Source organism: Pezoporus wallicus, unplaced genomic scaffold (assembly GCF_028554395.1).
Source record: "Pezoporus wallicus isolate ANWC-B61680 ecotype Strahan unplaced genomic scaffold, APGP_CSIRO_Pwel_v1 contig_12636, whole genome shotgun sequence".
Classification (NCBI taxonomy): domain Eukaryota; kingdom Metazoa; phylum Chordata; class Aves; order Psittaciformes; family Psittacidae; genus Pezoporus; species Pezoporus wallicus.
Genome location: NW_026635026.1, coordinates 1 through 12,972, shown reverse-complemented (window position 1 = coordinate 12,972; position 12,972 = coordinate 1). Strand labels below are relative to the sequence as shown.

General features: G+C 57.4%; 1 protein-coding gene across 1 annotated transcript; it reads right to left on the bottom strand.

Annotated features, from left to right (window-relative positions):
• Positions 1–1,256: 1,256 nt before the first annotated feature.
• On the bottom strand, positions 1,257–9,703 carry LOC130599751 (glutamate receptor ionotropic, kainate 5-like; the record flags this gene model as incomplete). The annotated part of the gene is made up of 6 exons (XM_057410517.1): positions 1,257–1,398; positions 1,490–1,603; positions 4,001–4,195; positions 6,948–7,055; positions 7,148–7,252; positions 9,551–9,703. Coding segments are annotated over 6 exons (789 nt in total), but the record flags the coding sequence as incomplete, so codon positions are not given.
• Positions 9,704–12,972: the final 3,269 nt, after the last annotated feature.

Here is a 12,972-nt window from a genome sequence, read left to right as displayed (position 1 = left end):
CCCTATTGGGGTGCATTACTGGATGTCTATATCGGGGTACTATTATGGGATATCCCCATTGAGGTTCACTACGGGATGCCCCTACTGGGGTGCTATTATGGGATGTCCCTATTGGGGTGCATTACTGGATGTCTATATCGGGGTACTATTATGGGATATCCCCACTGAGGTTCATTACGGGATGCCTCTACTGGGTGCTATTATGGGATGTCCCTATTGGGGTGCATTACTGGATGTCTATATCGGGGTGCTATTATGGGATATCCCCACTGAGGTTCATTACGGGATGCCCCTCCTGTGGTGCTATTATGGGATGTCCCTATTGGGGTGCATTACTGGATGTCTATATCGGGGTGCTATTATGGGATATCCCCACTTAGGTTCATTACGGGATGCCCCTACTGGGGTGCTATTATGGGATGTCCCTATTGGGGTGCATTACTGGATGTCTATATCAGGGTGCTATTATGGGATATCCCCATTGAGGTTCGTTACGGGATGCCCCTCCTGTGGTGCTATTATGGGATGTCCCTATTGGGGTGCATTACTGGATGTCTATATCGGGGTACTATTATGGGATATCCCCACTGAGGTTCATTACGGGATGCCCCTACTGGGTGCTATTATGGGATGTCCCTATTGGGGTGCATTACTGGATGTCTATATCGGGGTACTATTATGGGATATCCCCATTGAGGTTCACTACGGGATGCCCCTCCTGGGGTGCTATTATGGGATGTCCCTATTGGGGTGCATTACTGGATGTCTATATCGGGGTGCTATTATGGGATATCCCCACTTAGGTTCATTACGGGATGCCCCTACTGGGGTGCTATTATGGGATGTCCCTATTGGGGTGCATTACTGGATGTCTATATCGGGGTACTATTATGGGATATCCCCACTGAGGTTCATTACGGGATGCCCCTCCTGTGGTGCTATTATGGGATATCCCTATTGGGGTGCATTACTGGATGTCTATATCGGGGTACTATTATGGGATATCCCCACTGAGGTTCATTACGGGATGCCTCTACTGGGTGCTATTATGGGATGTCCCTATTGGGGTGCATTACTGGATGTCTATATCGGGGTACTATTATGGGATATCCCCACTGAGGTTCATTACGGGATGCCCCTCCTGTGGTGCTATTATGGGATGTCCCTATTGGGGTGCATTACTGGATGTCTATATCGGGGTACTATTATGGGATATCCCCACTGAGGTTCACTACGGGATGCCCCTACTGGGGTGCTATTATGGGATGTCCCTACCGGGGCGCATCACCTGGCAGCCAAGAAGAGGACGCAGCTCACGGCCAGGTAGGCGAGGAGCATGAAGAACCACACCGCTGGCGAGAAGGGGTCTAGGAAGGAGAAATACCCCGGCTTGCGGCCCTGTGGGGACACGGCATGAGACCCCCATGGTGGCACCCATGTGCGGCTCCCCCCTTCTCCCCCTACGGACCCCCATGGCCCTACCCCGTACCATGTGCACCCGGTAGAGGATGCTGATCCCCAGCGTCATGAAGGGCTTCGAGAAGTCGATGACCTTCTCCCGCTCCGCCGTGATGGTGAAGGCGGCCACGGCCAGGTCGGCTTTCTATGGGGTGGGACACACACAGTGGGGGGCATGGAAGGGGGTGCCCCAAGGCAACCCCAAAACCCCCTATTAAATGGTCCAAGAAACCCCAAAGTCCCCTAAGATGCCCTCAAACCCTCTTAAGAATTGCCCTCAAACTCCATATGATGCCCTCAAGCCCCCTTAAGATGCCCCCAAGCCCACCTAAGACGCCCTCAATCCCCATAAGATGCCCTCAAACCCACTTAAGATGCCCTCAACCCCTCCAAGATGACCTCAAAACCCCCTATTTTGCACACCAACTCCCATAAGATGCCCCCAAAGCCCCCTAAGATGCACTCAAACACCCCTAAGATGCCCCCAAACCCCATAAGATGCCCTCAAAGCCCCCTAAGATGCCCTCAAATCCCCCTAAGATGCCCCCAAACCCATTAAGATGCCCTCAAACCCACTTAAAATGCCCTCACCCCCCCCTAAGGTGCCCTCAAGCCCAAAAAGATGCCCTCAATCCCCCTTAAGATGCCTTCAACCCTCCCTAAGATGCCCAAAACCTCATAAGATGCCCTCAAACCCCCATAAGATGCCCTCAAACCCCCATAAGATGCCCTCAAACCCCCTTAACATGCCCTCAAACCCCCTTAAGATGCCCCCAAACCCCCCTTAAGATGCCCTCAAACCCCATAAGATGCCCTCAACCCCGATAAGATGCCCTCAAACCTCCTAATATGCACACAAACGCCCATAAGATGCCCCCAAAACCCCCTAAGATGCCCTCAAACCTCCAGAAGATGCCCCCAAACCCCCATAAGATGCCCCCAAAACCCCCTAAGATGCCCTCAAACCCCCATAAGATGCCCTCAAACCCCCCTAAGATGCCCTCAAACCCCCTAAGATGCCCTCAAACCCCCTTAAGATGCCCTCAAATCCCCTTAAGATGCCCCCAAACCCCCCTTAAGATGCCCTCAAACCCCGTAAGATGCCCTCAAACCCCATAAGATGCCCTCAACCCCGATAAGATGCCCTCAAACCCCCTAATATGCATACAAACGCCCATAAGATGCCCCCAAACCCCCATATGATGCCCTCAAACCCCTACAAGATGCCCTCAGACCCGATAAGATGCCCTCAAACACCCTAATATGCACACAAACTCCCATAAGATGCCCCCAAACCCCCATATGAGGCCCTCAAACCCCTACAAGATGCCCTCAAACCCCCATAAGATGCCCTCAAACCCACTTAAGATGCCCTCAACCCCTCCAAGATGCCCTCAAAACCCCCTATTTTGCACACCAACTCCCATAAGATGCCCCCAAAGCCCCCTAAGATGCACTCAAACACCCCTAAGATGCCCCCAAACCCCATAAGATGCCCTCAAAGCCCCCTAAGATGCCCTCAAATCCCCCTAAGATGCCCCCAAACCCATTAAGATGCCCTCAAACCCACTTAAAATGCCCTCACCCCCCCCTAAGGTGCCCTCAAGCCCAAAAAGATGCCCTCAATCCCCCTTAAGATGCCTTCAACCCTCCCTAAGATGCCCAAAACCTCATAAGATGCCCTCAAACCCCCATAAGATGCCCTCAAACCCCCATAAGATGCCCTCAAACCCCCTTAACATGCCCTCAAACCCCCTTAAGATGCCCCCAAACCCCCCTTAAGATGCCCTCAAACCCCATAAGATGCCCTCAACCCCGATAAGATGCCCTCAAACCTCCTAATATGCACACAAACGCCCATAAGATGCCCCCAAAACCCCCTAAGATGCCCTCAAACCTCCAGAAGATGCCCCCAAACCCCCATAAGATGCCCCCAAAACCCCCTAAGATGCCCTCAAACCCCCATAAGATGCCCTCAAACCCCCCTAAGATGCCCTCAAACCCCCATAAGATGCCCTCAAACCCCCTTAAGATGCCCTCAAATCCCCTTAAGATGCCCCCAAACCCCCCTTAAGATGCCCTCAAACCCCGTAAGATGCCCTCAAACCCCATAAGATGCCCTCAACCCCGATAAGATGCCCTCAAACCCCCTAATATGCATACAAACGCCCATAAGATGCCCCCAAACCCCCATATGATGCCCTCAAACCCCTACAAGATGCCCTCAGACCCGATAAGATGCCCTCAAACACCCTAATATGCACACAAACTCCCATAAGATGCCCCCAAACCCCCATATGAGGCCCTCAAACCCCTACAAGATGCCCTCAAACCCCCATAAGATGCCCTCAAACCCCATAAGATGCCCCCAAACCCATACTAAATGCCCCCAACCCCCCTAAGATGCCCTCAAACCCCCATAAAATGCCCTCAAACCCCCATAAGATGCCCACAAACCCCCATAAGATGCCCTCAAACCCCCATAAGATACCCTCAAACCCCCCTCCAGATCCCCCCCCCGGGCCCCCGTTGCCCCCCATACCCTATTGATGAGCTCTCCCACCATGCCGGTCCAGGACCCATTGGGCTCGGGGGCCCCATAGAGCCCGTCCTCCACCAGCTTGATGTGGAAGCGGAACTTGAGGAGCCCGGCCAGCTCCTGCAGCATGTCCACGCAGAAGCCCTCGTAGCGCTCGGGGCCGCCCGCGCCCCCCACCCGCATCACGTAGGGGTTCTCCTATGGGGTGGGATTGGGAAGGGATGGGGACGGGCATGGGATAGGGAGGATGGAGAGGTTGGAGCGATGGGGAAGGCAAGAGGGAGGCAATGGAGAGCACAAAGGGGATTCCAGTGGAGAACCCAAGAGGAACCCAATGGAGAACCCAAGAGGAACCCAATGGAGAATCCAAGAGGAACCCAATCGAGAACCCAAGAGGAACCCAATGGAGAATCCAAGAGGAACCCAAAGGAGAGCCCAAGAGGAACCCAATGGAGAGCCCAAGAGGAACCCAATGGAGAACCCAAGAGGAACCCAATGGAGAATCCAAGAGGAACCCAATGGAGAACCCAAGAGGAACCCAATGGAGAGCCCAAGAGGAACCCAATGGAGAACCCAAGAGGAACCCAATGGAGAACCCAATGGAGATATCCCATGAGATCTCAATGGAGAACCCAAGAGGAACCCAATGGAGAGCCCAGTGGAGATACCCCATGAGATCGCAATGGGGAACCCAAGAGGAACCCAATGGAGAACCCAATGGAGATACCCCATGAGATCGCAATGGAGAGCACAAAGGGGAACCCAAGGGAGAACCCAAGAGGAACCCAATGGAGAGCCCCATGGAGATACCCCATGAGATCTCAAGGGGGAACCCAAGAGGAACCCAATAGAGAATCCAATGGAAATACCCCAAGAGATCGCAATGGAGAGCACAAAGGGGAACCCAAGGGAGAACCCAAGAGGAACCCAATGGAGAGCCCAAGAGGAACCCAATGGAGAGCCCAATGGAGATACCCCATGAGATCGCAATGGAGAGCACAAAGGGGAACCCAATGGAGAACCCAATGGAGATACCCCATGAGATTGCAATGGAGAGCACAAAGGGGAACCCAATGGAGAAGCCAAGAGGAACCCAATGGAGAAGCCAAGAGGAACCCAATGGAGAGCCCAAGAGGAACCCAATGGAGAACCAAAGAGGAACCCAATGGAGAACCAAACAGGAACCCAATGGAGAACCCAAGAGGAACCCAGTGGAGAGCCCAATGGAGATACCCCCTAAGACTGCGATGGAGAGCACAAAGAGGAACCCAATGGAGAACCCAAGAGGAACCCAATGGAGAGCCCAATGGGGATACCCCATGAGATCACAATGGAGATCACAAAGGGGAACCCAATGGAGAACCCAAGAGGAACCCAATGGAGAGCCCAATGGAGATACCCCATGAGATCACAATGGAGAACCCGAGAGGAACCCAATGGAGAACCCAATGGAGATACCCCATGAGATTGCAATGGAGAGCACAAAGAGGAACCCAATGGAGAACCCAAGAGGAACCAAATGGAGAGCCCAATGGAGATACCCCATGAGATCGCAATGCAGAGCACAAAGGGGAACCCAATGGAGAACCCAAGAGGAACCCAATGGGGAGCCCAATGGAGGTACCCCGTGAGATCCCAATGGAGAACACAAGGACCCAATGGAGAACCCAAGGATGAGCCCAATGGAGAACCCAAGGATGAACCCAATGGAGAACCTAATGGTGAACCCAATGGAGACCCCAAGACGACCCCAATGGAGAACCCAAGGGTAAACCCAATGGACAACCCAATGGAGACCCCAAGACGACCCCAATGGAGAACCCAATGTAGAACCCAAGGATGAGCCCAATGGAGAACCCAATGGAGAACCCAATGGAGACCCAAAGACAACAACAATGGAGAAACCCAATGGACAACCTAATGGACAACCCAATGGATAACCCAAGGGTAAACCCAATGGACAACCCAATGGAGACCACAAGATGACCCCAATGGAAAACCCAATGGAGACCCCAAGACGACCCCAATGGAGAACCCAATGGAGAACCCAATGGAGAACCCAATGGAGACCCCAAGACGACCCCAATAGAAAGCCCAATGGACAACCCAATGGACAACCCAATGGAGACCCCAAGACGACCCAATGGAGACCCCAAGACGACCCCAATGGAGAACCCAATGGAGAACCCAATGGAGAACCCAAGGATGAGCCCAATGGAGAACCCAATGGAGAACCCAATGGAGACCCAAAGACAACAACAATGGAGAAACCCAATGGACAACCTAATGGACAACCCAATGGATAACCCAAGGGTAAACCCAATGGACAACCCAATGGAGACCACAAGATGACCCCAATGGAAAACCCAATGGAGACCCCAAGACGACCCCAATGGAGAACCCAATGGAGAACCCAATGGAGAACCCAATGGAGACCCCAAGACGACCCCAATAGAAAGCCCAATGGACAACCCAATGGACAACCCAATGGAGACCCCAAGACGACCCCAATGGAGAACCCAATGGACAACCCAATGGACAACCCAATGGAGACCCCAAGATGACACCAATGGAGAACCCAATGGACAACCCAATGGAGACCCCAAGATGACACCAATGGAGAACCCAATGGACAACCCAATGGAGACCCCAAGATGACACCAATGGAGAACCCAATGGAGAACCCAATGGACAACCCAATGGAGACCCCAAGATGTCACCAATGGAGAACCCAATGGAGAACCCCAATGGACAACCCAACGGAGACCCCAAGACGACCCCAATGGAGACCCCCAATGGACAACCCAACCCAAACCCCAACGGAGACCCCAACCGAAGACCCCCGGTGACTTCTTCTCCCCCCCCCCAGCTCCAGAGCCCCACCAGGAGCAGAAGCAGCCCCATAGATGCCAACGGCCCCCCTCAATGGGGCTGAGCCAGCCCCACTCACCAGGATGGTGGTGATGATGAGGGTCTTGTTGGCCAAGCTATCGGAGGCGTTGACGGCCAAGGTGGCGGCGTCCATGGCCAAGGTCCTATTGGAGTACCACACACCCACCTGTGGGGGGGGACGGGGACGGGGACGGGACCATGGGGCAGCCGTGGGGCAGCCGTGGGGCGGAAGTGGGGCGGAGGTGGGGCAGGCCTGACCTCGCGGTGCCCATCGCGCCCCTTCTCCAGCACGTGGAGGGTGTAGTTGGTCCTCTGGCCCTTGCTGTTGAACTCGATGCGCCCGGTCAAGCCATCGTACTCCACCTGTGGGGCGGGGGAACAGAGGTTGTGGGGCACCCCCAAAGCTGCCCCACACATGTGGGGACAGCCCCTGTGAAGGGTTCGGGGTCCTCCAAGGGGTGTTTTTTTGGACACCGTAGACCTCCATTGAGCCCCATAAGCAGCAGTTCAGTCCCAGAGCACCCATTGAGCCCCATAGGCCCCCATTGAACCCCACAGACCCCCATTGAGCCCCATAGCCACCCATTGATCCCCATTGAGCCCCACTGAGCCCCACAGCCACCCATTGGTCCCCATAGCCCCCATTAAGCCCTATACTCCCCCATTGAGCCCCATAGCCTCCATTGAGTCCCATAGCCGCCCATTGATCCCCGTAGCACAACTTCAGCCCCATAGCCACCCATTGAACCCCATAGGCCCCGTTGAACCCCGTAGCATCAGTTCAGCCCCATAGCCACCCATTGATCCCCATAGGCCCCCATTGAGCCCCATACTCCACCATTGAGCCCCATAGCCTCCATTGAGCCCCATAGCAAGCCATTGAACCCCATAGCCACCCATTGAGCCCCATAGCCTCCATTGAGCCCCATAGCCACCCATTGATCCCCATAGCCTCCATTGAGCCCCATAGCCACCCATTGAGCCCCATAGCCACATATTGATCTCCATAGCCTCCACTGAGCCCCATAGTCACCCATTGAGCCCCATAAGCCCCCACTGAGCCCCATAGGCCCCCATTAAACCCCATAGCACCAGTTCAGCCCCATAGCCACACACTGATCCCATAGCACCAGTTCAGCCCCATAGCCACCCATTGAGCCCCATAGCCACCCATTGATCCCCATAGCCTACATTGAGCCCCATGCTCCCCCATTGAGCCCCATAGGCCCCCATTGAACCCCATAGCTCCAGTTCAGCACCATAGCCACACACTGATCCCCATAGCCCCCCATTGAGCCCCATAGGCTCCCATTGAACCCCATTGCACCAGTTCAGCCCCATAACCACCCATTGATCCCCAGAGCCATCCATTGATCCCCATAGCCATCCATTGAGCCCCATAGCCACCCATTGAGCCCCATAGCCGCCAATTGAGTGCCAGAGCCACCCATTGAGCCCCATAGCCTCCCACTGAGCCCCATAGCACCAGTTCAGCCCCATAGGCCCCCACTGAGCCCCATAGCACCAGTTCAGCCCCATAGCCACCCATTGATCCCCATAGCCACCCATTGAACCCCATAGCCACCCATTGAACCTCATAGGTGCCCCATAGGCTCCCCATAGCCCCCATAGCCCTCATAGCCCCCATAGCCGCCCCATATCCGCCCCATAGGCCCCCCATAGCCGCCCCATAGCCGCCCCATAGCCGGCCCATAGCCCCCATAGCCTCCATAGCCGCCCCATAGCCACCCCATAGCACTCCATTACCCCCCTCCCCAGCCCCATAGCCACCCCATAGCCGCCCCATAGCCACCCCATAGCCGCTTCCCCCCCGCCCCATAGCCACCCCACAGCTGCCCCATGGCCACCCCATAACCGCCCCATAGCCACCCCATAGCCGCCCCATAGGCCCCCCATAGCCCCCCCATAGCTGCCCCATAGCCACCCATTGATCCCCATAGCCGCCCATTGAACCCCATAGCCACCCCACAGCCACCCATTGATCCCCATAGCCGCCCCATAGCCGCCCCATAGCCACCCCATAGCTGCCCCATAGGCGCCCCATAGCCACCCATTGAACCCCATAGCCGCCCCATAGCCACCCATTGAATCCCATAGCCACCCACTGAACCCCACAGGCGCCCCATAGCCGCCCCATAGCCGCCCCATAGCCCCCATAGCAGCCCCATAGCAGCCCCATAGCCCCCCCATAGGCCCCCCATATCCGCCCCATATCCGCCCCATATCTGCCCCATAGGCGCCCCATAGCCCCCATAGCCGCCCCATATCCGCCCCATAGGCCCCCCATAGCCACCCCATAGCTGCCCCATAGCCACCCATTGATCCCCATAGCCGCCCATTGAACCCCATAGCCACCCCACAGCCACCCATTGATCCCCATAGCCGCCCCATAGCCGCCCCATATCCGCCCCATATCCACCCCATATCTGCCCCATATCCGCCCCATATCCGCCCCATATCCACCCCATATCCGCCCCATATCCGCCCCATATCCACCCCATATCCACCCCATATCCGCCCCATAGGCCCCCCATATCCGCCCCATATCCACCCCATATCCACCCCATATCCGCCCCATATCCGCCCCATATCCGCCCCATATCCACCCCATATCCGCCCCATAGGCCCCACGGCGCTCACCATGCGCAGGTAGTTCATGAGGCTGGTGCCGGGGGCCCAGATGCCCGGCGCGGCGCAGGCCAAGGCGCGACCTCCGACCTCCTGGCTCCGGTTGAGGGCGCGAACGGCGCCGACCACCACGTGCACGGCGTCGAAGAGGAGAGCGGCCGAGAGCTGGGGGGGGGAGGGGCCATTGGGGGGGGGGAGGGGCCATGGGGGGTGGGGGAGGGGAGGGGTGGGGATGGGGGAGGAGATTGGATGTGGGGGGTGGGGGAAGGGATGTCATGGGGGGGTGGGGGAGGGGAGAAGATGGGATGTGGGGGTGGGAAAGGGGAGGGGTGGGGGGAGGGGTGGGATGGGGTGGGGGAGGGGAGGGATGGGGGTGGGGGAGGGGAGAAGATGGGATGTGGGGGTGGGAAAGGGGAGGGGTGGGGGGAGGGGTGGGATGGGGTGGGGGAGGGGTGGGACGGGGTGGGGGTGGGGATGGGATGTGGGGGGTGGGAGGAGTGAGGGAGGGGAGGGATGGGGGTGGGGGAGGGGAGGGATGGGGGGGGTGGGGGAGGGGAGAAGATGGGATGTGGGTGGTGGGAAAGGGGAGGAGTGGGGTGGGATGCGATGGGGGGAGGGGTGGGATAGGGTGGGGGTTGGGGGAGGGGATGGGATGGGGGGTGGGGGAGAGGAGAAGATGGGATATGGGGGTGGGAAAGGGGAGGGGTGGGGGGAGGGGTGGGATGGGGTGGGGGAGGGGAGGGATGGGGGTGGGGGAGGGATGGGGTGGGATGGGATGGGGGGAGGGGTGGGGGGTGGGGGAGGGGAGAAGATGGGATGTGGGGGGTGGGAAAGGGGAGGAGTGGGGTGGGATGCGATGGGGGGAGGGGTGGGATAGGGTGGGGGTTGGGGGAGGGGATGGGATGTGGGGGTGGGAAAGGGGAGGGGGGGGAAGGGTGGGATGGGATGGGGGAGGGGATGTAGGGGTTGGGGGAGGGGTGGGGGTGGGGAGGGATATGGTGGGGGGGGACGGGTGGGATGGGGGAGGGGTGGGGTGGGGGAGGGTTGGGATGGGGTGCGGGTGGGGATGTCATGAGGGGATGGGGGAGGGGAGAAGATGGGATGTGGGGGGTGGGGGAGTTTAGCAGATGTGGGGTGGGGGGAGATGGAGAGACAGGATCTAGGTTCCCATTGGGTCTTGGTGTCCCCCATTGGGTCTTGGCGTCGCCTATGGGGTTCTAGGTCTCCCATTGGGTCCTGGGGTCCCCCATTGGGTCTTGATGTCCCCCATTGGCTTCCATGTCCCCCATAGGGTCTTGGCGTCCCCCATTGGCTTCTAGGACTCCCATTGGGTCTTGGTGTCCCCCACTGGGTATTGCTGCCCCCCATTGGTTCTTGGTGTCTCCTATTGGGTTCTGTGTCTCCCATTGGGTCTTGGTGTTGCCTATTGGGTTCTGGGGTCCCCCATTGGGTCTTGGTGCCCCCCATTGGGTTCTAACACCCCCATTGAGTTCTAGGCCAACCCCTGGGTCTTGGTGTCCCCCATTGGGTCTTGGTATCGCCTATTGGGTTCCGTGTCTCACGTTGGGTCTTGCTGCCCCCCATTGGCTTCTAGGTCCCCCAATTGGGTCTTGGTGCCCCCCATTGGCCTTTGGGTCCCCCATTGGCTTCTAGGTCCCCCATTGGGTCTTGGTGTCCACCATTGGCTTCTAACCCCACATTGGGTCTTGCTGTCTCCCATTGGCTTCTATGTCTCCCATTGGATCTTGGTGCCCCCCATTGGGTCTTGGCGTCCCCCATTGGTCTTGGTGTCCCCCATTGGGTCTTGGTGTCCCCAGTTGGGTCTTGGTGTCCCCCTTTGGGTTCTATCGCCCCCATTGAGTTCTAGGGCCACATTGGGTCTTGCGGTCCCCCATTGGGTCTTGATGTCCCCCATTGCCTTCTATATCCCCCATTGGGTCTTGGTGCCTTCTATTGGGTCTTGGGGTCCCCCATTGGGTCTTGGGGTCCCCCATTGGCTTCTATGTCCCCCATTGAGCTCTAGGGCCCCATTGGGTCTCGGTGTCCCCCATTGGGTCTCGGTGTCCCCCATTCTGTCTTGGGGTCCCCCACTGGGTCTTGGGGTCCCCCATTGGGTCTTGCAGTCCCCCACTGGCTTTTGGGTCCCCCATTGGCTTCTATGTCCCCCATTGGGTCTCGCTGCCTCCCATTGGCTTCTAGGGCCCCCATTGGGTCTTGGTGTCCCCCATTGGGTCTTGGTGTCTTCCAACGGGTTTTAGGTCCCCATTGGGTCTTGATGTCCCCCATTGTGTCTTGGTGTCTCCCATTGGCTCTTGGTGCCCCCCATTGACTTCTATGTCCCCCATTGGGTCTTGGTGTTTCCCATTGGGTCTTGGTGTCTCCCATTGGCTTCTAGGTCCCCCATTGGGTCTTGGTGTCCCCCATTGGCTTCTATGTCCCCCACTGGGTTTTGGTGTCCCCCAATGGGTCTTGGTGTCCCTCATTGGTTCTTGGTGTCCCTCATTGGGTCTTGGTGTCCCTCACTGCGTCTTGGTGTCCCCCATTGGGTCATGATGTCCCCCATTGGCTTCTATGTCCCCCCCCTGGGTCTTGGTGTCCCCCATTGGGTCTTGGTGCCCCCTATTGGCTTTTTTGACCCCCATTGGGTCTTGGTGTCTCCCATTGACTTCTAGGTTCCCCATTGGGTCTTGGGGTGCCCCATTGAGTTCTAGACCACCCATTGGGTCTTGGTGTCCCCCACTGGCTTCTAGGTCCCCCACTGAGTTCTAGGCCCCTCATTGGGTCTTGGTGTCAACCATTGGGTCTTGGTGTCCCCCATTGGCTTCTAGGTCCCCCATTGGCTTCAAGGATCCCCATTGGGTCTTAGTGTCCCCCATTGGCTTCTAGGGCCCCCATTGGGTCTTGGTGTCCCCTACTGGGTCTTGGTGTCCCCCATTGGTGTCTCCCATTGGGTCTTGGTGTCCCCCATTGGGTCTTGGTGTCCCCCACTGGCTTCTAGGTCCCCCATTGAGCTCTAGGGCCCCATTGGGTCTCGGTGTCCCCCATTCTGTCTTGGGGTCCCCCACTGGGTCTTGGTGTCCCCCATTGGGTCTTGGAGTCCCCCATTGGCTTCTAGGTCCCCCACTGAGTTCTAGGCTCCCATTGGGTCTTGGTGTCCCCCATTGGGTCTTGGTGTCTCCCATTGGGTCTTGGTGTCCCCCATTGGGTCTTGGTGCCCCCCATTGGCTTCTAGGTCCTCCATTGGCTTCAACGCCTTCCATTGGGTCTTGGCATCCCCCATTGGGTCTTGGTGTCTCCAATTGGGTCTTGGTATCTCCAATTGGCTCTTGGTGCCCCCCATTGATTTCTAGGCCCCCCATTGGGTCTTGGTGTCCCCCACTGGGTCTTGGTGTCCCCCACTGGGTCTTGGTGTCCCCCATTGGCTTCTATGTCCC